This window comes from Petaurus breviceps, unplaced genomic scaffold, assembly GCF_028583685.1.
Source record: "Petaurus breviceps papuanus isolate PSGF00001 unplaced genomic scaffold, PetGlider_PUasm1.0 90594, whole genome shotgun sequence".
NCBI classification, from domain to species: domain Eukaryota; kingdom Metazoa; phylum Chordata; class Mammalia; order Diprotodontia; family Petauridae; genus Petaurus; species Petaurus breviceps.
In genome coordinates, this window is record NW_027187281.1 from 2668900 (window position 1) to 2695341 (window position 26442).

Here is a 26442-nt window from a genome sequence, read left to right on the forward strand (position 1 = left end):
TCTGTCTCTCCCCATCTCCTCTCATTATATTCCTCTCACCTCTTAATTTCACCTTTTAAGTATCATCCCTTCCTGTTAAATTGGTCCCATGCCCTCTATGTATACCTGTAAACATATATACACACATTCACATATGTATTCATATGCCCACATACCCTCATATAAAGAGATATATATATATATATAATATATATATATAATATATATATGTATTTCTAAACCCTTCAACTACTGAGAAAAGTTTCATAAGTTACAATTATTGTTTTTCCATGTAGGAATGTTAATAGTTCAACTTTGGCCAGGTGGCTCAGCAAGCAAGAGCACCGGCCCCAGTGCCGGGACGACCCGGATCAAATCCGGGCCCAGACACCCAGCACCACACCCAGAAACAACAACTGGCCGTGCAACCCCGAGCAAGCCACTCAATCCCGATTGCTCCAAAAAAAAAAAATAGTTCAACTTTGATAAGTTCCTTATGATTTCTTTTCCCTGTTTACCTTCTCATGCTTCTCTTGCTTCTTGCATCTGAATGTCAAATTTTCTATTCAACTCTGGTTTTTTCAGCAAGAATGCTTGAAAGTCCTGTATTCCACTGAATGACCATATTTTCCCCTGAAACATGATACTCAGTTTTGCTGGGTAGGTGACTCTTGGTTTTAATCCCAGCTCCCTTGACCTCCGGAATATCACATTCCAGGCCCTTCGATCCCTCAGTGTAGAAGCTGCCAGATCCTGGGTTATCCTGATTGTGTTTCCACAATATTCAAATTGTTTCTTCCTGGCTGCTTGTAATATTCTCTCCTTAATCTGGGAATTCTGGAACCTGGCTATAATATTCCTAGGAGTTTTCTTTTTGGGATCTTTTTCAGGAGGTGATCGGTGGATTCTTTCAACCTCTATTTTGCCCTCTCGTTCTAAAACATCAGGGCAGTTTTCTTTGAGAACTTCCTGGAGGATGCTTTCCAGGCTCTTACTTTGGTCATGGCTCTCAGGCAGTCCAATAATTTTTAAATTATCTCTCCTGGATCTATTTTCCAGGTCAGTGGTTTTTCCCATGAGATATTTCACATTGCCTTCTATTCTTTCATTTGTTTGGATCTGTTTAACAGCATCTTGATTTCTCATAAAGTCATTAGCTTCCATTTGCTCCAATCTAATTCTGAAGCAATGATTCTCCTCAGTGAGCTTTTGAGATTCTTTTTCCATCTGGCAAATTCGACTTTTTAAGGCATTCTTCTCCTCATTGCCTTTTTGAGCCTCCTTTGCCATTTGAGTCAGTCTGTTTTTTAAGATATTATTTTCTTCAGTCAGGCTGTTGACTCTCATTTAATAATTTTCTTGCATTGTTCTCATTTCTCTTCCCAATTTTTCCTCCACTTCTCTTATCTGCTTCTTAAGGTCCTCTATGGCCTGTAACCAGCTTGTATTTTCCTTTGAAGCTTTTGGTACAGGAGTTCTGACTTCACTGATTTCCTCCTGTTCCATGCCTTGCTCCTTCTTATCCCCAAAATAGGAGTGTAATGTTGGAATACTCAATGATTTGACTTTTGGGCTTTTTTGCCACAGTAGGACTCTGCCACCAGACAGGGGAGTTTTCGTCCCAAATGCTGGGGTTTTCTCAGCTGCCGGAGGTATTAGATGGGTGCCCTCTCTGAGGTCTCCACATGCTCTGGCAAGCTGGACACACACCCCAGGACCTCTACCCTAGACTGCAATCCAGATCCAAGCAGGTTAAAGCAAGAGCGATTACCCCTCAGACTGGTGCTTGGTCCCCCTACACTCTGCAGGCCAGGAGCTGAAGCCGCCCCGTGGAGCTGGCAGGCTGTGCCATTGTCTCAGCGGTTTCTCGCCCCGGGGGCTTTGTCGCCCCGGGGGTAAAAGCCACACACTCCCACTTACTGGGTCCCAAAGTCCAGAATGCACTGGCCTCTCACCTTGTCCTTCGCATCTATGTATTGATAAATCTGGAAACGGTCACAGCTGCTGCTGATCTGGAGTCCCTCTGGCTGGCGGCTGGTCAGGCCTGCCCTGGGGCTAAAGCCTTGGCGTGGTGCTGGGCTCGGCTCCCAGAGCGTTGCGCTGGCCGATTCCTGCTGGCCTGCCGAACTGTTCTCAGCGGGAGGTTAGCTTCTCTGTGTCATTTTGTGGGTTCTGCAGCTCCAAAGTTTGGTTAGAGTCCCCTTTTTACATGGATTGGGGAGGGTGGAAGCCGGAGCTGCGGGAGGGTCGTGCTTCTACTCCGCCATCTTGGCTCCGCCCCCGGGATATCAAATTCTTAAGCTGATCCGTAGAACAAAAATGAGAAATAATTTAGTCTATCCCGCACTTCATGGGATGGTGCTCAGAAAAGGGATAGGTCTTAGATTTAAAGCTGGAAAGGACCTTAGAGGCCATCAAATTAACCCCCTAATTTTAGAGATAAAGGAAGTGAGGCACAGATACATTAAGTTAGTGTTCCAAGGTTATATAGCTAGTAGTTGTCTGAGGCAGGATCTGAACCCAGGCTTTCCTGATTCTAAGCCCAATACTTTATATCTATCTCTCTGCCACCACTTTGCTTCTTACACAGGGACCTGTCCAAGGTGACACAGGTAGTATGTAGAAGAGCCAAGACTTAAACATAAGTCCTGTGCATCCAAACCTTGCATTCTCTCCACTATACTTGACTGCCTCTTGTCAGTACAAGTGAATGCACTTGGAAAAAAGCTGAAAGCTTATTAGAAAAATTGTTAAGGGTCACTCAGAGGCAAAAGTTACTTGTGAAGTCACAAATTAACAGTAAATAGACATTTTGCCTGTTTCTTTATCTGGGAAAATCAACAATGTTTTTAGTTATTACCCTAACGCTGACATTCAAACAATGAATGGACCAATTGGAGACAACCCAACTACTCTGCTGGAGATTCCATATGACTATATAAAACTATCAAAACTCCATTTCTTCCAAGATGTTTTTCTACCTGTAGGTATCTGTCAGAATGACATCCATCCCAACTGGGGAGAATTAATGAGATTTTATCAAACTTTGAAGCTTGAAATTCCTTTCTCAAATCTTGTGCTATCTAATTTTATGTATCAATTACTAATTTTATGCATCAAAATATTTTTAGCTTATAAAAATGCCATTTCAAGAAAAAAGTTAAATCCGGGAACTTTTCCTTTAAAAAGTAGAGTAAGATTTTTTTTTTAAAAAAGAACTTACCTTCCCCAACAGATAAATGGTCAAAGGATATGAACAGGTAGTTTTCAGATGAAGAAATTAAAGCTATCTATACTCATATGAAAAATGCTCTACATAACTACTGATTAGAGAAATGCAAATTAAAACAACTCTGAGGTACCACATCACACCTATAAGATTGGCTAACATGACAAAAGAGGAAACTGATAAATTTTGGAGAAGATGTGGGAAAATTGGAACACTAATTCATTGTTGGTAAAGTTGCCAACAGATCCAACCATTTTGGAGAGCAATTTGGAACTATGTTCTATAAAACTGTGTATACCCTTTGATCTAGCAATACCACTACTAGGCCTATATCCCAAAGACATGATAAAAAAGGGGAAAAGGACACATGTATAGAAAAATATTTATAGCAGCTCTTTTTGTGGTGTCAAAGAACTGGAAATTTAGGGGATACAGATCAACTGGCGGAATAGCTGAACAAGTTGTGGCATATGTATATAATGGAATACTATTATTCCATAAGAAATGACAAAGCACAATGCTCTCAGAAAAACCTGGAAAGACCTGCATGAACTGATGCTGAGTGAAGTGAGCAGAACCAGGAGAACATTGTGCACAGTAAGAGCAACACTGTGTGATGACCAACTTTGTTTGACTTAGCTCTTCTAAGCAATGCAAGGATCTAAGATGATTCCAAAACTCACGATAGAAAATGCTATCCACATCCAGAGAAAGAACTATGGAGTCTGAAAGTAGCTCAGAGCATATTATTTTCTCTTTTTATTTTGTTTTGTCTTTCTTGTGGATTTTCCCTTTTGTTCTGATTCTTCTTTTACAACATAAATAATGCTGAAATATGTTTAATGTGATTGTACATAGATAGCCTATGTAAGTTTAGAACTCAAAATCTTATAAAAAGTAAATGTTGAAAACTAAAAATCAATAATTTTTTTTTTGGAGGGGGGAAAGTAGGGCAATTGGGGTTAAGTGATTTGCCCAAGGTCACACGGCTAGTTTTGTGTTAAGTGTCTGAGGCCAGATTTGAACTCCCCCTGACTCCAGGGCTGGTGCTCTATTCTAGCCAGCCCAATAAATATTTTTTAACAAAAGAAAAGGAAGCACTTAAGAACAAAACAAATAAAGAACTTACCTTTAAGACAACATCAATCCACACTTTCTAGAAATTTCATTTTGCTAAAAGCAGAGCATCCAAAAATGCTTGACTTGCCTCTCTATCTCTCAGAAGGGAGAGGTAGCAAACAAGGGATTGCTATTCTGCATGTAGTTTTCACCAACATAGAAAGCTGGTGAGGTGAAAGTGATGGGAACCTTAGAGAAGAAAGTAACTGTTACCTTGGAATGCATGCCAAATGAAAGGAAATCTTGGCCCAGGCAGACATATATCACAGACTCTAGAAAAACTAATTTTAAAAGTTCAGGGAAGACAGGTATGATCCAAGGTCTAAAAACTCCAAAAAGGAACACAAGTCAAAAAGAACAGGAACATCTAAAATATAAAAAAATCTGACTAGATAAAAATCCCAAAGTAAAAATAAAGGGAACCAAGAAAAGAAATTAGACTAATTGGATAGGGATCTCTCTTATAAACTCAAACCTGAAACACAGGGAAGGCAGCAGAGAATAAACAGATACACAAAAGTTTAGTGTGTTACTTATGTTATGCTGCTGAGTAAGGAGAAATGTTAAAAGTACATTATTAGGGGGGCGGAGCCAAGATGGCAGAGTAAAAACAGGAACTTTTCTGAGCTCTGCTCCAACCGTCTCCAATACCTGTAAAATATGACTCTAAACAAATTTTAGAGCATCAGAACCCATAAAGTGACAGAGAGAAACAAATCTCCCGCTGAAGGCAGCTTGGCAGGCCAACAGGAAGGGTCTATCACACCAAGCTGGGAATCAGCAGCACAGACTGGCCAGAGCAGACTTCAGGAGAGTGAATCACCAGCAGCTGTGGCTGTTTCCTGACTTCTCAACCCATAAATACCAAAGAGAAAGTATATGGTCAGTGGGGAACTCAATAGAACTGGGTGACAGAAGAACATGATCTGGCCCCTGCTCCCAGTGAGGTGGTGGTGGCAGGGCAGCAGCAGCTGCTGCCGCATGGCTGCCTCCTGAGCTCCTGGCCTGCAGATTGTCGGGGGACCAAGCAACCATTCAGAGGGTTATCGCTCGTGCTTTGACCTGCTTGGATCTGTCTGAGCCACTGTCTTGGGTGTTCTGGGTGTGGCCAGTGTACCACAGCTTGAGGTGTTTGTAGAGAGGGCACCTTCCTCATAGCTCTGACAACATCTGTGAAAACCCCAGCAATTTGGGACATAGCTCTCTCCATTCTGGAGGCAGAGTTCTACAGTGGCAAAGAGCTCAAAGGTCAAGTAATAGGCTCACAAGATGAGCAAGAAGAGGAAGTGAAATCTGACCATAGCATCCTTTTTTGGGGACAAAAAAGGATCAAAACATGGAGCCAGAAGAAGTCAATGAAGTCAAAACTCTTGCATCAAAAGACTCCAAGAAAAATATGAACTGGTTACAGGCCATGGAAGAGCACAAGAAGGATTTTGAAAATCAAGTCAGAGAAGTGGAGGAAAAATTGGGGAGAGAAACGAGAATGATGCAAGAAAATCATGAAAAACAAGTCAACAGCCTGTTAAAGGAAACCCTAAAAAATACTGAAGAAAATAACACCTTTTTTCTATCTCTTTTTTTTTGTTTTTCTGGAAGGGGGAAGGCAGGGTAATTGGGGTTAAATGACTTACCCAAGGTCACAAGGCTAGTAACTATTAAGTGTCTGAGGCCAGATTTGCACTCAGGTCCTCCTGACTCCAGGGCCAGTGCTCTATTCACTGTGAAACCTAGCCACCCCCAGAAAATAACACCTTAAAAAATAGACTAACTCAAACAGCAAAAGAGGCCCAAAAAAGCCAATGAGGAGAAGAATGCCTTAAAAAGTCGAATTTCCCAGATGGAAAAGTAATTTCAAAAAATTACTGAAGAGAATAATTCCCTCAAAATTAGATTAGAGCAAATGGAAACTAATGACTTTATGAGAAATCAAGATACTATAAAACAGATCCAAATAGATGAAAAAATAGAAGGCAATATGAAATATCTCACTGGAAAAACCACTGACCTGGAAAATAGATCCAAGAGAGATCATTTAAAAATTATTCGACTACCTGAAAACCATGATCAAAAAAAGAATCTAGAAATCATCCTTCAAGAAATTCTCAAGGAAAATTGCCCTGATATTCTACAACCAGAGGGAAAATAAAAATTGAAAGAATTTACCAATCACCTCTTGAAAAAGATCCCCAAAAGAAAACTAGGAATAACATGACCAAATTCCAGAGTTCCCAGGTCAAGGAGAAAATACTACAAGCAGTCAGGAAGAAACAATTTGAGTCTTGTGGAAACACAATCAGGATTACACAAGATCTAGCAGCTTCTACACTAAGAGACTGAAGGGCTTGGAATACCGTGTTTCCCCGATAATAAGAACTATCCCGAAAATAAGCCCTCCCCTTACTGTGTAAGATTCCTCTAAAATAAGCCCTCCCCCGAAAATAAGCCCTATTGAGATTGCTACTGTAGTGAAGGTGATCCCCTGCGCTACATGCTACATTACGGTACCCTCTGTATGCACCGCCCCCCACGGGTGAAACGCATGCCGTGCTCCAAGCTGCATCCAATCAGAGCTGCAGCAGTGAGCACGTCATCCCTGTTCTTCCCCAGTGATTTCCTTGCTGGCGCCATTGAGAGCAGTGCCGCGGAGGAGAGCTGAGGCAGGACAACATAAGCCCTCCCCTGAAGATAAGCCCTCTAGTGTTTTTCTTTCCAAAAAAATTAATAAGACAGTGTCTTATTATCGGGGAAACACGGTATGATATTGTGGAGGTCAAAGGAGCTAGGATTAAAACCAAGAATCACCTACCCAGCAAAACTGAGTATAATGCTTCAGGGGAAAATACAGTCATTCAATGAAACAGAGTACTTTCAGGCATTCTTGATGAAAAAGCCAAAGCTGAACAGAAAATTTGACTTTCAAATACAAGAAGCAAGAGAAGCAGTAGAAGGTAAACAGGAAAAAGAAATAATAAGGAACTTATTAAAGTTGAACTATTTACATTCCTACATGGAAAAATGATCATTTTAACTTATGAAACTTTTCTCAGTATTAGGATAATTGAAGGGAATATATATGTATATATAATGTATACATATATAGGAGGGTGTATGTATATAAATACATATGTGAGTGTGTGTATGTGTGTATGCATGTATATGTATACAGACAGAGGGCACAAAATCAGTTGAATAGGAAGGGATGATATCTAAAAAAATAAAATTAAGAGGTGAGAGAAGAATGTGAGAGAAAGAGAAAAGGAGATACTGAATAGGGTAAATTATCTCATAAAAGAGGCAAGAGAAAACTGTTACAATGGAGGGGAAGAGCAGGAAGGTGAAAGGGAAAGGATCAACCTTACTCTCACTGAATTTGGCTTGAGGGAATAACATACACACTCATTTGGGTATCTTACCCTTCAGGAAAGTAGGGGAGAAGGGGATAAGAGGGGGGATGATAGAAGGGAGGGCAGAGAGGGGGAGAGGGTAGTTAGAAGCATATATTTTTGAAAAGGAACAGGGTCAAAGTAGAAAATAGAATAAGTAGGGGGTGGGATAGGATAGAGGGACATATAGTCTTTCACAATATAACTAACTACTATGGAAATGTTTTGCTTAACTACACATATACAACCTATATTGAATTGCTTATCTTCCCAGTGGGGGTGGATGAGGAGGGAACAAGGGAAAGAATTTGTAAATGAAAGTTTTAAAAACAGATATTTAAAAAAATTGCTTTTTACATGCAACTGGGAAATAAGATATGCAAGTACTGGGGATAGAAATCCATCTTGCCCTATTAGAAAGTTAGAGGTGGTATAGGGGAAGATATAAGAGAGAACAGATTGGGGGAAGGGGTATTCAGTAGGCTCACTATCTTGGGGTGGGGGGTAGGGGAAAGACGGGGAGAAAATTTGTAACTTAAAATTTTGTGGAAATGAATGTTGAAAACTAAAAGTAAATTTTAAAAAGTACATTAGTAATCTCAAGCAATTGGTGAATAGAATTATTAGAAAAATAGAACACTAGAGAATACTAGCATATAGTCATTTAGAAGCTATATTTCTGTTTTTGCACCAATCACCACTGTGAATATAATTATCAATGTGAAGAGAGCAAAAGCTTAAAATGGGGTGAGAAAGAAGCCTGGCTTTGGGAAACTCAGTCCTCTGTCATAAAAAACCAAAAAGCAATGGATGAACTACATGAATAACACCACTTTTATATGTGTCACATGGCCTCTGCACAGCAACCAAGGCTACAACTAAGCCTAGAAGCAGAGATGGTTCTGATCTGGATGACATCCACCACACCTGCTTCTACACAGAAGGAAGGGCCACAAAGCTTTTGTTTGCTCACATTAGTCTAGAAAACATCTTATATTTTGTATACTCACAGTAACAAGCTGGGACAATGAACTAAAATGAACCAAACGATATTTAATAAAGGCAGTATGACATGCGACTAGAGCAATGGACTTCACAGTCAGCAAGTCTGGGTTTGAATCCTGCTTCATAGTTACTATGTGACTCTTGGTAAGTCACTGAATCTCTCTGAGCTTCAGTTTTCTCATTTGTAAGGTCTAAGATCCCTTTGAGCTCCAGATCTATGATACTATGATTCTAACAGGAATAAGCAAAGTCTTACATTTAGCTTCAAAAAATCAACTGTATAAGTACAGGATGGAGGAGACCTGGCTTGAAGACCTTTTCAATGACTACCATCTCAAAATGAGCTAATAGTATAAGGCTGCTAAATAAAGATAATTTGACCTAGGCAACATTAACAGAATTACAGGATCATGGACAATAGGAGAAATTTTATGAAATAGAATAGAGCTCCACTCCATTCTGGGAAGGTCAGCCTGTATTTATTATACTGTTATATTATACCATGTTATATGTTACAGGCCACACGGTAAGAAGGACAATGACCATCAGAAGATACAAAGGATATCCGGAATGGGGAAGAGTGTGGAAATTAGCTCATATAATGATCCAGTCAAAGAACCAAGTATGTCTAACTGGCAGAAGAAAAGATTTAAGGCCAGACAAGGAAGCTGTCTTAAGATACGTCAAAATTACACACAAAAGAGGGAGTTAAGCAAGCAGAATTTGGTTAATTATAAGGAGGAACTGTGCAATAATGAAATGTACTTCAACATCAGGCACTACTCATCACAGAAAATGATTCAGAAAGAAGCTGTGTGACCACCTATAAGGAAGGCTGTGGGAGACAATCCTGTATGAAGAGGAGACTGGGCTAGATTAGAAGATGACCTCTTGGTTCTCTTACTTACGAAGAATTTTATGATTCTCATTTAATCACAGGGGAGCTAAAGCATAGAGAGCTTCTCACTCTGTGGCTGCTTTCTGGGTGAAAGCTGCTTTCATAACCTACTTAAATGTTTGGTTAAATAATCAGAAAACCTTAAAACCCTGGGGTTTTCTTAGAAATTATTTTGATAGGCTTCATATTTCTTTTCAAATGAAGCTGAGATATTTGAATGCTTATTCTATATTTTTAAAATAAAATACACTTAAATACTCAAAACTGACCCTCACATTTATGTTAAGTATTTTCATAATTTCAATATTCATATTCAACAGCTTTTTTTCCTGAAAGAATGCAAGAACATGTGCTCTACTGCCAAAATGTTATTTAGAAATGTCTCTTGACTGAGTATCAGAGCTTAGGTTCATGTGTTGCCTGACTGTAGACCAATGAGCTGAGCCAGCTTCCTCTCTGCATTCTTTTCCTCTTACCTGAGGAACTCTAATACTGGGGGCAGCAGTAGGAAGAAGTAGTCAGAAGGGCTTAGCCGCTTGAAGTGATTTCCTGGTCTTGTACGGAGGTTACTAACATTCTTAAGCCCTCCTGGCTTTTCTTCTATGATCTCATTTTAAGAAAGGACACAGGAAAAAAAAGATTTCTCAACCAAAACCCAGAGGTGGCCATTTTAACACTTTATACTATGCTATTAAAATGAATATAAAAAATAATAAACAAAGATATATTATGTCTAAGAATACAGAAATTGGAATAACCTTTTACCAGAATGAGGTGAATAGTATTTGATATATATAATGTTCTAATGTTATCTTTTAAAACCTCTGCTGGCAAAAATATTTATTATATGTGAAATCAACCTCCAATTCCAATTTATAACAAAATTTCTTTTCTGAGACATAAAAACCATTCACTAACCACACAAATAAATTTAATTTATATACATACACAATCAAAGAGTCTTCTGAATTGGAGCCTTCATGTGATGTCGGACGTAAAACACTTAACTTGCTTTCTTGTTCACTTTCTCTGTCAGTTATATCATTATCTATGCAAAGAATTTAAAGGTGAATAAAAATCATGCCAACATAAAAATCATTCAACTGTAATCACTACTGAGTATCCTGAGATGTGCAACCTAAGAAAGACCTAAAGATTAGGCCCAAAAAACCTAACCACTAGACAGGAAAGGTACACAGTGGGAAAAAAGTGATATAGGTTTAAATCTTCCTTCATGCTTAATTTCATCCCACCTATGCTACAGACTACTGGGCTAAGTATATATCCCATTCATTCTTACAGTTATAAAATCACAACATAAACTTTAGTTGCTGTTGCCATAACATCAAAGAAGGACACATCATGGAATGATGTTTCTGTAATGTCTACGTTGCTGTTGTGTATCTTCCTCTCTCCTAAAATGTGTTTATCTTTTATATATCTATCACTATATCTCCTTATGTCTGTTCTTTTCTTTTTTCTGTATCTTTCCTCCTACATCTGTGTCTCCATTTTTTACTCATGTTCATTGCATTTATTATTTATATACTGTGCTAATTTTGAAAAGGGATGTGTGGTATATTTCACAGTCTCATACCATTTAAGTAATGGAAGGAATCTTATTCTAGTCCCTTATTTTATGCTCTTGTAGAAGGAATTTAATTCCCTTTTATGGGTATAGATTTGATTTTTCTTTTGAATCAATGGGCCCTTCAAAACAAAAATATCCTCAACTGAATCTATATAATTATGTTACACTGATCCTCTCGTACAGATTATAAGGCAGAAAGGTCAAATAGATAAAGGAATGCTTAAGAAATGTATACACACACACATACATACATATAGGTGTATATGTGTATATAAATGCACGTGCATACTACACATATAGGTGTATATATGTGTGCATACACATATATACATATACATACACACGTCTATCTCCATTACACCACACTGCTTCATACACATACACGTATGAGGCAACATAGTATAGTGGACGGAGAAGTAGCCTTGGAATCAGGAAGACCTGGCATCATGTTTTGCTTATGACATATGTTGGCTGTGTGACCCTAGATAAATCACTTACCTCTCAGGGAGTCAGGCAACTGTCTTATATTTTAAGGTGCAGAGCAGGCACCAATGTACATTGATACAGGCAGTTTCTTATATCAATGAAGTCACAGATTTGGTCATATCCCCCTCTAGAGGGTGTGTGTGTGTGTGTGTGTGTGTGTGTGTGTGTGTGTGTATGTGTGTGTGTGTGTGTGTGTGCGTGTGCACGTACACACACTAAAATGCAAATAATGCGTTAAAGTTTCCAAAGCACTTAAACAAAGATCATCTCATTTGATCTTCACAGTAAGTCTGTGAGATGGGTATTACAGGTATTATCCTTATTTTACATATGAGAAAGCTAAGGCTCACAGAAGTTAACATCATTTGCTCATGGCTCCATAAGTCCTGGGGCCAAGGTTCAAAATCAGTTCTCTTCTGATTCCACTGAGCATTCCTTCCTCTACACCAGATTGCCTTTCCAGTAATCCCGTGAGCAAAGAGCTTTGTAAACCTGAAAAGCCCTTTATCGGTTACAATTATTATGATCAAAATGATTAATAAAGTTAAGAGTATAGGAATCTCATGTGGCACAAGAAATCCTATTAATTAAGCAGAAGAAATCAATTTAAAATATGAGAACTGCAGACATATTAGAAAATAATTAAAATAGCCAGAATCCCATGTTTATAAACAAGAATGTATCTTTTTCCACATTCATTGTTCTATATGACACATGAAAATGTATTTTTACATTAGAGTAAAACAAGATTTGTAGATAAGTTGTCAGAAAATAATTTTAAACCTTCTGGCTTTTCAGTTATTAATTAAATGGGATGGGGGAGGATGCAATGCTTTCTTTTGTAAAATAGAGTCTTTTAGTTCACTTTCATAGTAAAGTACACAGATTATATTTATGTAATTATAGGTTAGTGAACTGTAACTTAAGGAGTAATCAATGCTTTAGGCCCAGCTCAGGGAGCCCTGAATTCTATTTCTGGCTCTCAGATGACTTATTATTGCCTCAAGGTCATAGCAAGTCATTAGTTCCCCTGAGCCTCAAAAGAACAATATTTACTAATGGAGAAATAAATCAGGAAAGATTAGAACTTTTTTGTAAAAGGTTTAAAACTAGAAAAAAAAATATATGTATATATATCTTAGACTGACAATAAGGATTTAATTTCATACTTTAAAAAGTAAATTTTAATATTTTCATCTTTTACAAAGTTGTACAATTTATGTTTTAAAGAAATAAAACTGCTCTTTCCATCAATGAGGTTGTACCGACCTCTCCTTGTCTCCTACACTTTGTAGTCAATGTCTGACTGGTGGTATAAAAAAACCAGCCACTTTCCATTAAGGTTATGAATGACACTTGATCACAGCAGCTTGCTACAAAACATTACTATGAAAGGTGGTGGGGATTGGTACCTAACCTCAGGGTAGTACTATGGTTGGAAATGTCTTTTAATTTCTCTGGCTAAACTAGGGTTTGTAGTCATCTGCATTTTATAAGGCAAATTATAATTTATAAGGACTTAATGGTAAAAAAAAAAAAGTGCCTTTTAAAATGTTTAGTGAACCTTGACCATGTATTCACAACACTTTGAAATAGGAGTTATAAAGGAAAATGGTTTCTGTCTATGTTGTATCCTCTCAGCACATTGCAGGGCAGAAAAAGTTTCATTCTGTCTCTGTAACCCAGGGTCTTGCACAATCCCTTGCAGATGGTTGGTGCTAAATAAGTGTTTGCTGAATTGAATTGAATTTAAAATGTCTGGAATTCTGATGACAATTTGCAGTTTTAATTAAAATCTGTTCAACAATTTGCATTTCCTTTACATCTGTTAACCCTTGAGCAAATTCACAATGGAAGAAAAAACTTTATGGATAATTATTTTGTCATATACAGCTTTCATATTATCTCTTCTCTAGAATCACTTTAATATAGGCCAAGTCCCTTAGAAATCAAGTTAGCAAGAGTTAGGAAGAATGATACTTTAACACATACACACACACACACCACACACACACACACACACACACACACACACATACACACAGCGGGAAGGGAGATAATAGCAACATGGGACCCATAAGCCTACAGGGATAATTATGTTAGAGGGAAGGTGCAGGGGAAGGTGGGGGATAGGACAATTCCTGGCAGGAACTGTATTTGTGGGAATCTTCATTTTATAAAGCAAATCATGATTTATGTGAATTCAGTAAAGTGGATCTACCATTGTATCTCTTGTTTTTAGTTAACATGCCACATTAAGGTTGGCTGACCTTCCATGTACTGAGAAAATACTTAAATCACATAAGAGTGGGTGTTAAAATAAAATGTACATACCCTTTATCAATAGCACAGTGTTACCTCTAACTGCTTCATTCACCAGAGTCATGGCTTGGATATATTCTGTGAAGAAAAAAAGAGAAGAGGGTGGAGGCATGGGGCAGGAATGTGAAGGGCTGTTCAGTTCTTGAGAAACATAAATGTTAAAGCATCAAGAGAATCTCTAATTCATAAAACAAAACAAACAGTGCAGGATAGAACTAAGTTTCAGAACAGTGAAAGAATGCTACTGTCAGGACCAAACCCAGAGTTTTAAAGATAATCTCCACACTGAATAAATGTATTGACTTTGAAAGCATAATGTGAGCTTTTCTTCCAAAAGGCCACCAGGTAAGGTTGTTTTAAATGACAATGTTAGGCTAAAAGCCCAGTAGTTTCAAGGGTAAGCACCTTGTCCTCATAGCCCCAAATGCCCTTACCATATTAAAAAGTGAATGGGCCACCAAAGCAAAAATGATGAACATAAGAAATTATTTTTTCTCCAATGGTACTAGGAATAGTTTCATTAGAACTGGAACATCAACAGGCCACACTGGGCAGTCAGCTAATTCAGCTCGCATGCAACTGTTCTTGAACTCAAACTCCTCCTTCATACCTTGATTTGTTGCTGAGCCATCTTTGATCTTTTGTTTGAGTGACAACAGTACATTCTGTACATGCTCAAATATCAAGTCCACTTTTCCATCCTCTTCTAGCTCCCTCCAAAAACCTTTTGCATCACCTGGAATACAAACATTATATTAAAACATATAGGAGGTGTGTGTGTGTGTGTGTGTGTGTGTGTGAGTGTGAATACAAACATATTAAAACAGATAGGAGGGATGGAGGTTGGGGGGGAAATCAGGGAACTTCCCATAAAGTTCAGATGAAGAAATAAGCTCCATTTTAAGAATGTATGATGTAGTATCAGTGAAGTCAACGTTTCTCTGTTGCTACATGGAGAAAAGCAAAAAACTAATAAAAGAAATAACAATTTTAAAAAATTATTGGCACAAACAAATCAGTCTCCTTTTGGAAAAATGATTTCAAGTTGTCAAGAGACAAAATAATCATATTTTCTAGAAGGAATAAACAAAAAATATGATCAAGATAGAATGCTATTTTCAAAAGATTTGTGGAAAAGTTCACACTCTTCCAAATTCCAGAGTTATATTATTAATCCATCACTCCTTTATGCAGAGAGCATCAGAAGAATAAGTTATGGTATTTTTTACCTTTCATCCTTCTTTTCCAATGCTCATACAAAATAAAACAGGCAAGATTTCTTATATAAGGGCAGATTGCTACATAACAGTACCTCAACTACAAAGCAAAGAGCTAACTAAGGAGTGCTGGAAACATCCCTAGAGACAATCTTTGAAAAGCCGAAAGCATAAATTTGAAAGGTAATTAAAATTAATCGGCAGAGGCCACACCTCATAATACCATATCAAGAAGCGGTATAGGCAGGAACTTTTAAAATATTAAGCACACTTTATTTATGTTAGTACGGCACTAGTCAGTACAACCAAGATGTTAGGTAATAAAATGGACTAAATATTAATGGATGAATGGTTTCTGTCATTAGATAAATTTTTGTTTAATGGCCTAGTTCTCCATGTATATGAATTAAAATTCATTCTGTATTCTTCAAGTACCTATAAATCAACAAGCATTTGTTGAGTACCCACACTGTGCTAGGGACCTGTGGGTTATGCTAAGTAGTGTAAGACATAATCCCTGTCTTCAATGAATTTATGATCTAGTTGGATAGATACTATCTTATAAGGATGAAAGAAAACCCATCATTTTTGTCAAGGTAATCTATTTTCCCAGGGGCAGAGAAGTACATTTCTAAGAGTACAACTACATTTACAAAGGGGAGAATTGAGATAAATATCCAATTTATTCAAGCAAAAGATATATTTGTCTAAAAAGCTTAAATTGTAGATGAAATGTTGTGGTGTAAATGAACTGAATGCCTCAATTCTCCTTTCAGAACGTGTGTGTTCAACAAAGCATTCACTATACCACAAACATTTTAACAAGGGGCTACATTAGGCGCAGAACAGCGAATAACAATAATGAGCTGTGATCAGCATTGTTGGAGGGAGCACCTGCACTAATGAGATCACAGATCCACTGTACAAACCATCCTAACAAGCAGGAAAGTACCATGAATCACATCCTACAAGAATTCCTAACCAAGAGATGACTGTCTCTATGAGTACCAAAAAAGGAAGGAGCAGTCTTCCATGCCCTATTCTTCTCCAACACAACTTCCATGTTCATTCTGATGACCCTACAGTCTCTCCATGGTTTCCAGGTATCCCTTAATTACCAGATCCAATGCCCTTTTCTTAGCCTCCATCTCTCTTGAGTTTTAGATATTATGTGACACCCCAGATCACCCTCTGCTTCTTGGTTCTCTCTTCCATCTTGGCTTTGGTGCCACTGCTGTTTCCTGGTTCTCCTCCTACCTGTCTTAATGCTCCTTAGTCTCCTTGTTTGCTTCATCTTCCTCCTTTCTTTAAGTGCAGGCATTTCTCCAGGCTCTACCTTCAAGTTCTTTTCTTCTTTATCTATCCTCACTCCCTTAGAGATCTAATCCAGTCCCGTGAATTTATTTACTATCTCTATGGAAGTTCCATTAAATACAACAAAATATTTATTAGGTGCCCACTAGGCACTAGGGACAGAAAAAAAAAAGATACACTCACCACTCAAGAAGCATAACAAAGACTTAAAAATCTACATATTTGCTCTCCATATTTTTCTTGAGATCAAGTCCCACACTTCCAGCTACCTGCTGACACCTCAAATTTAACTTATCCAAAATTGACATTATCTATTGTTTCTTAAAACAGAACTATCATTTCATCCCAAGTCTCCTATTCCTGTTGATCCTCCTCCTCTTCCTAGTCATCCAAGTTCAAGGAGGAAAGTTGCTCTGGACTCTTCCTTCCTCTATCCATTCAGTTGCCAAGTTTTATAAATTCTACCTCCACAAGATTTCTTGCATCCATCCTCTCCTCACGACCATCTCATTCTAAGTCCAGGCCATCATTTTCCTAAGTGGATTATCATCATAATAATGATAGTTAACATTTATAGAGCTCTTTAAGATTCTGCAAAGCACTTTCTAGGAATTATCTCACTGGATGCTAATAAGAAACCCATGAGGTAGGTACTATATTATTATAGAACAGGAAACAGAAGCAGGAATATGCCAAGCAGCCTGCCTAAGGTAACACAGCTAGTTGTACCGGACTCCAAGTCCAACACCACTATACCAGCCTGTTCACTGATCTCTTTATATTTCTCTCCCCTTCAACTGAACTTTCACACACCTGCTAAAATAATCTTTCTACTCCCCTTCACTAACTCAACATTCCAGTCAAACTGAACTATTAACTGTTCCTTGATGTCATCTTGTCCTCTCCAACCTCCATACTTGAAACGCACAGCCTCCCTACATTAGAATCCTTTCCTTCTTTTCTATGCTCAGTTCAAGTGCATCCCGATTTCCAGTGTGAAACTAGGTAAATACCCCTGCCTCAGTTGTACCCTGTCATTCCTCAAATTACTTTGTTTTCTTATTTGTAAACACAAACACACCTGATATGCTCTCTAATGTCATGTAAACTCCTTGTGGGCAAGGAGTTTTTCTTTTTATCACTTGAAACAGTGAGGGGTTTAGCAGAGTGAAGAGAAACTGAATTAACTTTAACAGTGCTGTCACTACAATGCACACCCAGGGAAAGATCATAAAGAAGTCCTTCCTGAAGTTTTCTGACCCAAAGAACTGCTCATCCCTTTATATCTTCTACACCAGGAGTTAGAGCAGCCTAAGCGACAAAGAACATATACAGCCACTGTTTCCACACCCAGAAGGTCTGGGAAAGAGCTTGGGGGAAAGGGGAAAAAAGAATTCTGACAGGCAGAGACGGATTGCCTCCGTTCCTAACTGAAGGCAAGCCTGCCTCAGCCACCTGATCTTTCAACACAAGATCTCTCATTTAACCTTCAAAAAGTGTACTGCTGCTCCATATTAGGCACTATGGACTGCACTACAGAAGGGTTGTATTCTTCAAGCACATAACCAATGGGATGTGGGAATCACTGAGAAAGCTAGCATCCCATCCATTGTGTAGAACCTAAGCTCTTAAGTCTTGTCTTCATAGCACCAGCACCTAGCAGTAGTGGAAATACATGTGTGTCAAGTTGCATTCACTAAATTCACTTTATCCTGCCCAAATATTTCCAAAAGTCCTATTGTTCAAGCTTTTCCTATGCTGTGTCAAATGATTTTATTCCAATTAGTATTACTTAGTTTAGTGATTCTATAGAGGTGGTGATTACCTGTTATACTTGTATATTAATATACTTTTAGTCAATATAGTGGGTTAATACGAATATGTATTTTATATATTTTATATTTAGAGATAATTAGATAAGGTTAGATAGATCCTTTCTTATATTAGGCCCCAAAACTTTAAACTACAAGTTCTAAATTCACTTAACCACAGGAAGCTGGGTGGAAGACCTCTACCCTTTCTTCCCTAATCATCGTAACCAAGCCCAGCCTGGTGAAGATGGCCCAATGATATGTTAAGTTCCCCAGCTATTTTTGGTGTCCCTCTTGGCCTTTCAGTCTCTCTACTGTTCAACATCCTATATCCATCTTCTCTAGCCCTGGTCATCATTAGCCCTAGACCAGCCTGGACTGTAGGTTCTCTTGAAGGGTCAAGATATTAAGTCTGGCACTTAAATAAACCAAGGCCCTGGTGAGGGAAGCCTCTCAGATTGTGAGAAAGATCTCAAGTCCCATTCATTAGGGTGGGCCACGACCATTTAATAAATGTTTAATGGCTCAGAGTTCTGCCTCAGTGATTTTTTGTTGCAAACTGGACATTATTTTTGCAGCCCATAATGCAAGGTCCTGCTTTATCCTTCTAGCATATGTACAAAGAGAAGGGGTGGTACCTCCTGGCCCCAAAGAGGAATCAAGGATTATCAAGGATACCACTGCAGACTTATAGAATTAGGAAGGGATCTCTATACAAAAAGACCAGTGGCTTCTTAACAATTTTGTTCTAGACAAAATTGTGAACAGATCATTATAATTATAGACATATCCTATTTTCTGGACCTCCTTCCCTCTTGAGGACTTCATCCCTTGCTCCTAATCATACGTATGAACACACGGTACCCTCCTTTTTTTTGTGTGTATTTTTTAAACTTAATTTATTTTTAGTTTTCAACATTCACTTCCACAAGGTTTTGAGTTCCAAATTTTCTCCCCATCTCTCCTTCCCCCCCAAGACAGCGTGCATTCTGATTATCCTTTCCCCCAATATGTCCTCCCTTCTACCTTCCCCCCCCCCCTTTTTCATATCCCCTTCCTTTCTATTTTCCTGTACGGCAAGATAGATTTCTATACTCTATTGCCTGTATACATCTTATTTTCCAGTTGCATGTAAAAACAATTTTTAACATTAGTTTTTAAAACCTAGTACCCTCATAGTCAATCCTAGGCTTAAGTTAATTCAAATTTTGTATCACTTATTAATGTTTTAATTCTTATAATAGGGATGGTTCAACTTTAGGGAAATTATAAACATAACAGTTCACACTAATGACAAAATAATAAATTGATTACATAAAAAATGTAGGAAACATTTTTGACAAAATACTGCATTTGTATTAAAAAAACTTCACTAAAAAGTATAAAAATTAGAAATCATTTCTGTTTTTTAAATGCTTTATTAACTTCTGATTTACATCATTCATTTCTGCAAGATTTTGAGTTACAAATTTTCTCCCCGTTTTTCCCCTACCCACCGCCCCAAAATAGCAGTCCCACAGGATATCCCCTCCTCCAATCTGCTCTCTCCCATATTTTCTCCCATACCCCTTACGACTTTTTCAGTGAATCTCTATGCCCCAGTGCTTGTATATCTTATTTCCCAATTACATGTAAAATAGTATTAATAATAGTATACACACACACACACATTTAAACATTTGTTTTAAAACTTTGAATTCCATATTCATTCCCTTCCTCCCTTGTGACCTACCCTTACTGGGAAGATAAGCAGTTCAGAATAGGTTGTACATGTGTGGCTAATGCAAAACAATAACATAGTAGATATATTGTAAAAGACTGACTATATTTCCCTCCCTCCCATTTGTTCTATTCTCTACTTTGATCCCTTTTCAAAAGTGGGTGCTTCCAACTTCCCTCCCCCCAAGCCTACCCTCCCTTCCATCATCCCCCCTCTCATCCCCTTCCCCCCTACTCTCCTGGAGGGTGAGATGCCCTATTTAGTGTGTATTTCATTCCCTCCCTGAGCCAAATTCAATGGGAATAAGGTTGATCCATTCCCTTTTGCCTTTCTATTCTTCCCTTCCATTGTGACCATTTTCCCTTGCCTCTTCTATATGAGATAGTTTACCCAATTCTGTCTCTCCCCATCTCCTCTTATTATATTCCCCTCTCACCTCTTAATTTCACCTTTTAAGTATCATCCCTTCCTGTTAAATTGGTCCTGTGCCCTCTATCTATGTATACCTGTAAACATATGCCCATAAACCCTCATATATAGACATATATATATATATATATATATATATTTCTATTCCCTTTAACTACTGAGAAAGGTTTCATAAGTTACAATTATTGTTTTTCCATGTAGGAATGTTAATAGTTCAACTTTGATAAGTTCCTTATGATTTCTTTTCCCTGTTTACCTTCTCATCCTTCTTGTATCTGAATGTCAAATTTTCTATTCAACTCTGGTTTTTTCAACAAGAATGCTTGAAAGTCCTTTATTCCACTGAATGACCATATTTTCCCCTGAAACATGATACTCAGTTTTGCTGGTGACTCTTGGTTTTAATCCTAGCTCCTTTGACCTCTGGAATATCATATTCCAAGCCCTTCGATCCCTCAGTGTAGAAGCTGCCAGATCATGGGTTATCCTGATTGTGTTTCCACAATATTCAAATTGTTTCTTCCTGGCTGCTTGTAATATTCTTTCCTTAATCTGGGAATTTCAGAACCTGCCTATAATATTCCTAGGAGTTTTTTTGGGGGGGATCTTTTTTGGGGTGATCAGTGGATTCTTTCAACCTCTATTTTGCCCTCTGGTTCTAAAACATCAGGGCAGTTTTCTTTGAGAACTTCCTGGAGGATGATTTCTAGGTTCTAACTTTGATCATGGCTTCCAGGTAGTCCAATAAATTTTAAAATTATCTCTCCTGAATCTATTTTCCAGGTCAGTGGTTTTTCCCATGAGATATTTCACATTGCCTTCTATTCTTTCATTTGTTTGGATCTGTTTAACAGCATCTTGATTTCTCATAAAGTCATTAGCTTCCATTTGCTCCAATCTAATTCTGAAGCAATGATTCTCCTCGGTGAGCTTTTGAGATTCTTTTTCCATCTGGCAAATTCGGCTTTTTATGGCATTCTTCTCCTCATTGCCTTTTTGAGACTCTTTTGCCATTTGAGTCAGTCTATTTTTTAAGCTGTGATTTTCCTCAGTCAGGCTGTTGACTCTCATTTCATAATTTTCTTGCATCGTTCTCATTTCTCTTCCCAATTTTTCCTCTACTTCTCTTATCTGCTTCTTAAGGTCCTCTATGGCCTGTAACAAGCTCCTATTTATCTTGGAAGCTTTTGGTGCAGGATTTTTTCACTGTCTTCCTCCTGTTCCATGCTTTGCTCCTTTTTGTCCCCAAAATAGGAGTCTAATGTTGGAATCTTCTGTCTGCTTTGTTTCCTTTGCCTAGTCATGTCACCCCTCAGTCACTTGATCCCTGGGCTTTTTGCCACAGTAGGACTCTGCCACCAGGCAGGGGAGCTTTTGTCCCAAATGCTGGGGTTTTCTCAGCTGCTGGAGGTATTAGATGGGTGCCCTCTCTGAGGTCTCCACACGCTCTGGCAAGCTGGACACACACCCCAGGATCTCTACCCTAAACTGCAATCCAGATCCAAGAAGGTTAAAGCAAGAGCAATTACCCCTCAGACTGGTGCTTGGTCCCCCTACACTCTGCAGGTCAGGAGCTGAAGCTGCCATGTTGTGCTGGCTGGCTGGCTGTGCTGGTGTCTCAGCAGCTTCTCGCCCGGGGGCAAAAGCCACGCACTCCCACTTACTGGGTCCCAAAGTCCAGACTGCACTGACATCTCATTTTGTCCTTCCCATCTATGTGTTGATAAATCTGGAAATGGCCACAGCTCCTGCTGATCTGAAGTCCCTCTGGTCGGGGGCTGGTCAGGCCCACCCTGGGGCTAAAGCCTCGGCTCCCAGAGCACTGTGCTGGCTGATTCCTGCCGGCCTGCCGGGCTGTCCTCAGCGGGAGGTTAGCTTCTCTGTGTCATTTTGTGGGTTATGCAGCTCCAAAGTTTGTTTAGAGTCCCCTTTTACATGTATTGGGGAAGGTGGAAGCTGGAGCAGCGGGGAGGTCCTGCTTCTATGCCGCCATCCTGACTCCACCCCCTAGAAATAATTTCTTGATATGACTAATAGTATCTATGTAAAATCAAAAACTAAAGTTTTTTTGTTACAAAGATACTAGAAGTTTCTGATAAAATTACAAAGGACAAAACAATGATGTCTGTAGTTCTTGCTAGCATTTGATATAGTTCTAAAAATGCTAATTATGGCAATGACAAGAAAATGAGAGAACATGCATAGATAAAAAAGAGTCAAAATTTTCTCCATATGATGGTTCCTCCTTCTACAAAATCTTATCCAGGGCCTCATGGTGGCATGGTGACCCTAGGTTCTCAAAGGCAATGCTAGAACTGCATAAGTTCCAGCAGGTTCTATCAGATTGAAAAAAAACTTTCAATTATGGACTAATAATAGAGCAACTCTACTCTCCAAGAGCTAGTCTAGCTAATTACAGCAAAGCACATCACCTGTAGTAGACTGGCCAGCTGATGATGAGACGTTTTTGGCCAAAGCAATACAAGCAACAAAGAAAAATAAAACCCGGTTCTCAGAGCAGCACAGCAGTGGCAGAAAAGAGGGAAAGGGACAGAGGGCACTAAGAATTACTGAGGGTTTTTGTTTGTTTTCAGATTGTCCACAAGCTTCAATTTGAGTACTGGTAAAGCTGAATCAATTTTCTAAGGACATACTCCTGGAGAAGCAGAATGACATCAGTTTCAACATTCTTTCTATAAAAGACACCAGAAGAAAGAAGCTCTATCTAAAGGGAAGGATGGCTCTCAGGTTCTCTTTGGACTCTACAGAAAGGAGCTGGGGGAGGTGGTTTAACATACAACCAAAGGAAGTAAGAAACAACCAAAGGAAGTAAGAAACAGCATGTTTAATCATTATATGCAGCAGTATCAATGATAGATATTTGCAAAAATATCTATATATCCATATATATCAATAAGTAATAATAATTAAGTATTACTTAATAATTAAATATTAATAATTAAAAATGAAATCTATATATCAATAATGCATATTAATAATTAGTAATATCAATAATGAAAATAAATACAACTTATATACCAATATCAGTTTCTGAGAATGAAGATGAGAAATCTGATAAAGAACCTGTTCAGACCCTCCAAGTCAAATTAGCGTATACTCTAATATACAGTGACTTAAATTCAAAGGTGAGAAAAGGTGAAGACGGGAAGAAATACAGAAAAGCATGGCATAGGGAGAAGTAAAGAGAAGCTAAAGGCTTGGATATTACAAAGAAGCCTCATAAGCATTTTTTTTTTTTGGAAAAAATTTTGGTAGATGCTTAACACAGGGACCCCTAAATAAAGCCATAACGAATAAGATAAATTATAATGCATTTTTAACATACAGGAAGACTAGTTATTGATATATGCATTATCTGTTTACAGTCAGACTATTAACTCATCAGAGCTAAGGTCACCATTAGTTTAAAAAAAATTATAAAAACAAAACAAGAAAAGTAATAAGAAGGTATGGCATGCAAAATAACTGTGAATTAGATAATTAACTGAAAGTAAAAAATTAGAAATAGATAACATAAATGATATTCAACCAGATTATTAATTTCATCCAGATGTTTAACGAAAGGAAATCAGTGTAATTAATTGCAACAACAAAGAGACCAAAAGAGCCCCAAAGCACCCAAGACAGCAAACGTCTTACACACTTGACAAACTAAGAGAGCTGGACAGCTGCAAAAGGTAACAATATGTTAGAATATATACTTGTTATAAAATTTTAGGAAGAAGGAGGATGGGCCATTATGATGGATACTGTCTCATAACACAGAGGAAAAACAGTGGAGGTTAAAAGTAGTTTAAAGAAAGCTTGGTAAGATATAAAGAAGAGGCAATAAGACACTAACCTGAAGAAAGACAATTGGATCAAACCAAATATATATAAAGGGGGATCTGTAAAGGCAACAAAATCATCAGTGTTGAGGTACTATATACACACATGGTGTCAGAAGGTAGAAAATACATGAAAGGTATGAAAAAAAATTAAGGACTTTGTTAATATTGAAAAAAGGTACCTGAGAGAATACCAATAACTACCAATCTGTATTCCTATTCTATTTATACAAAACATTTAAGAGAGTTATCTATAGAAAAACTGAAAGAATGCATATGCAACAAGTAGGCTTTCACTCACCATGTTCAGAAGTGGGACACATCCTTACTACTTCACAATTTACTAAAAAATTTAGAGAAGGTAGATTCCATTGTGCGGATTGATTCTGTAGAACAAAACACCATCTTACAGGTCCTTTTACAATAAAGTATCTCCCATCCATAAATCAAGATCATTCAAGAGTTCCCAGAAGAGATAACAAATATTGAAATTCTGTTCAATTGGCTTCCAGGGCAGTTGTGAGGATAAAATTAAGATAATATTTGTAAAACATGTTGCAAAACCTTAACGTGCCAACTAAATGCTAGTTATTATACCACTAAGTAGTCAATATACCCTAAGGAGAGTAAAGATAGAGGAAAGGTCCCATAAGAACACGTAACTGTTCATTAACTATGCCCCAGCAGTACGAACTACAGAATATGAATGCAATGGAAAATGTTGCAAGAAAAAAATAGAAGGAATTCAAAGAAATGGGAAGATCATATGAACTGATGCAGACAAAGGTAATAAAAACAGGGCAATTGACAAGGTCTGCACAATAATGTAAAGGAAAACAGCACTAAATTACATCAGATCTCTGATCAATGCAGTGACCAATTGTGACTTCAGAAGACTGACAATGAAGCATACTCCCCTTTCTCAGAAAAGAGGTGGTAAGACTATAGGGCTGAAGGAAGCACATACATTGTCAGTGTACTGCCAACGTGTTCATTTGTTTTGCTTTATTGTACTTTTTTTGTTATGAGGCAGGGTGGGCCCACTGCGAAGTGATAAAAAGCATTTATAAAACTTTTTTTTAATGTTGGCATTCTCATTAATAAAAGCATTTTAACAGAGGACAAAGTATTAAAGCAGAGTGACAAATCTCTGATTATACAACTGATATCTTTAAAAACTACTTTTTTTCACAAGGTTTCCAGGCTAGATCAGGAAATAAAATAGATAAAGAATATCTGGAATTTTTCCAGGGAAGAGAGATTCACAGAGGAGCTAACACCTGAATTCACATTTAAAGAAAGACAAGGATTCTGTGGGGTCGAGCCAAGGAAGGAATGTATTCTAACCACAAGGGCCAGACAAGTTATGAATCTGTTTATTTTCCTTCTGGTGGGAGATGGAGCATCAAGGTCTAAAAAATGGCACTTGTGAGGGTAAGACTGGGAAGGCATTTGAAAACCAGATTGTGGAGGACTGTAAATTCTTAGTTAAGGAATTTGTATTTTATCCTATAGGCAATGGAGAATCACTAAAGAATATTGAGCAAGGGAAGAAATAAGTGAAGGTATTGGTCAAGACAGGTACCAAATATCCCAAAAATTTAAAATATTTTTAAGAGACAGGAAATAAATGCTTACTGACATGGGGGTCATTTCTGAATTTGGTATCTGTGTGTGTTCTGTCAGACTACTTATAGCCAAGATAAAAATAAATATAAAACTATGAGAATAAAAATGAGAAAAAGGTATGTTAATACAATCGATAATAACTCTCATTTGGCTAATTTAATACCAAAAAATGGGAATGGCTGAAGAAAAAACCACTGACATTAATTACAAAAATGCTGTATATTAGTTAACAAGATCAGCTTTAGAGTATGAGTACAACCCCTTCATTTCATAGATAAAGAAACCAAGGTCCAGAAAAGTTATGTGGCCTGCCTAAGATCACATAAATAGAAGCTGAGCCAGGACTTGAACTTAACACTATAGGAGCTGCCTCTAACAATGATGCCTCAAGGGCCTAAAAACCACTTTAGTTAGTGGACAGACACATGACTTTTCAAATAGAGAAAGGCAACCAAGGGC

At 38.0% G+C, this 26442-nt stretch overlaps 1 protein-coding gene across 5 annotated transcripts in view; it reads right to left on the minus strand.

Moving 5' to 3' along the window:
* Positions 1–26442, minus strand: part of SETDB2 (SET domain bifurcated histone lysine methyltransferase 2) — a 67772-nt gene that overhangs the window by 28127 nt on the left and 13203 nt on the right. For 3 of the 5 annotated variants that reach the window (XM_069063645.1, XM_069063642.1, XM_069063643.1), the window contains exons 3-6: positions 24656–24740; positions 14626–14751; positions 14028–14093; positions 10565–10664 (exon numbers count right to left, since the gene is read on the minus strand). In XM_069063645.1, coding sequence (XP_068919746.1) covers positions 10565–10664; positions 14028–14093; positions 14626–14751; positions 24656–24740 — 377 coding nt within the window. The remainder of the gene's footprint in view (positions 1–10564; positions 10665–14027; positions 14094–14625; positions 14752–24655; positions 24741–26442) is intronic. The other 2 variants (XM_069063646.1, XM_069063644.1) reach the window with 1 other exon arrangement.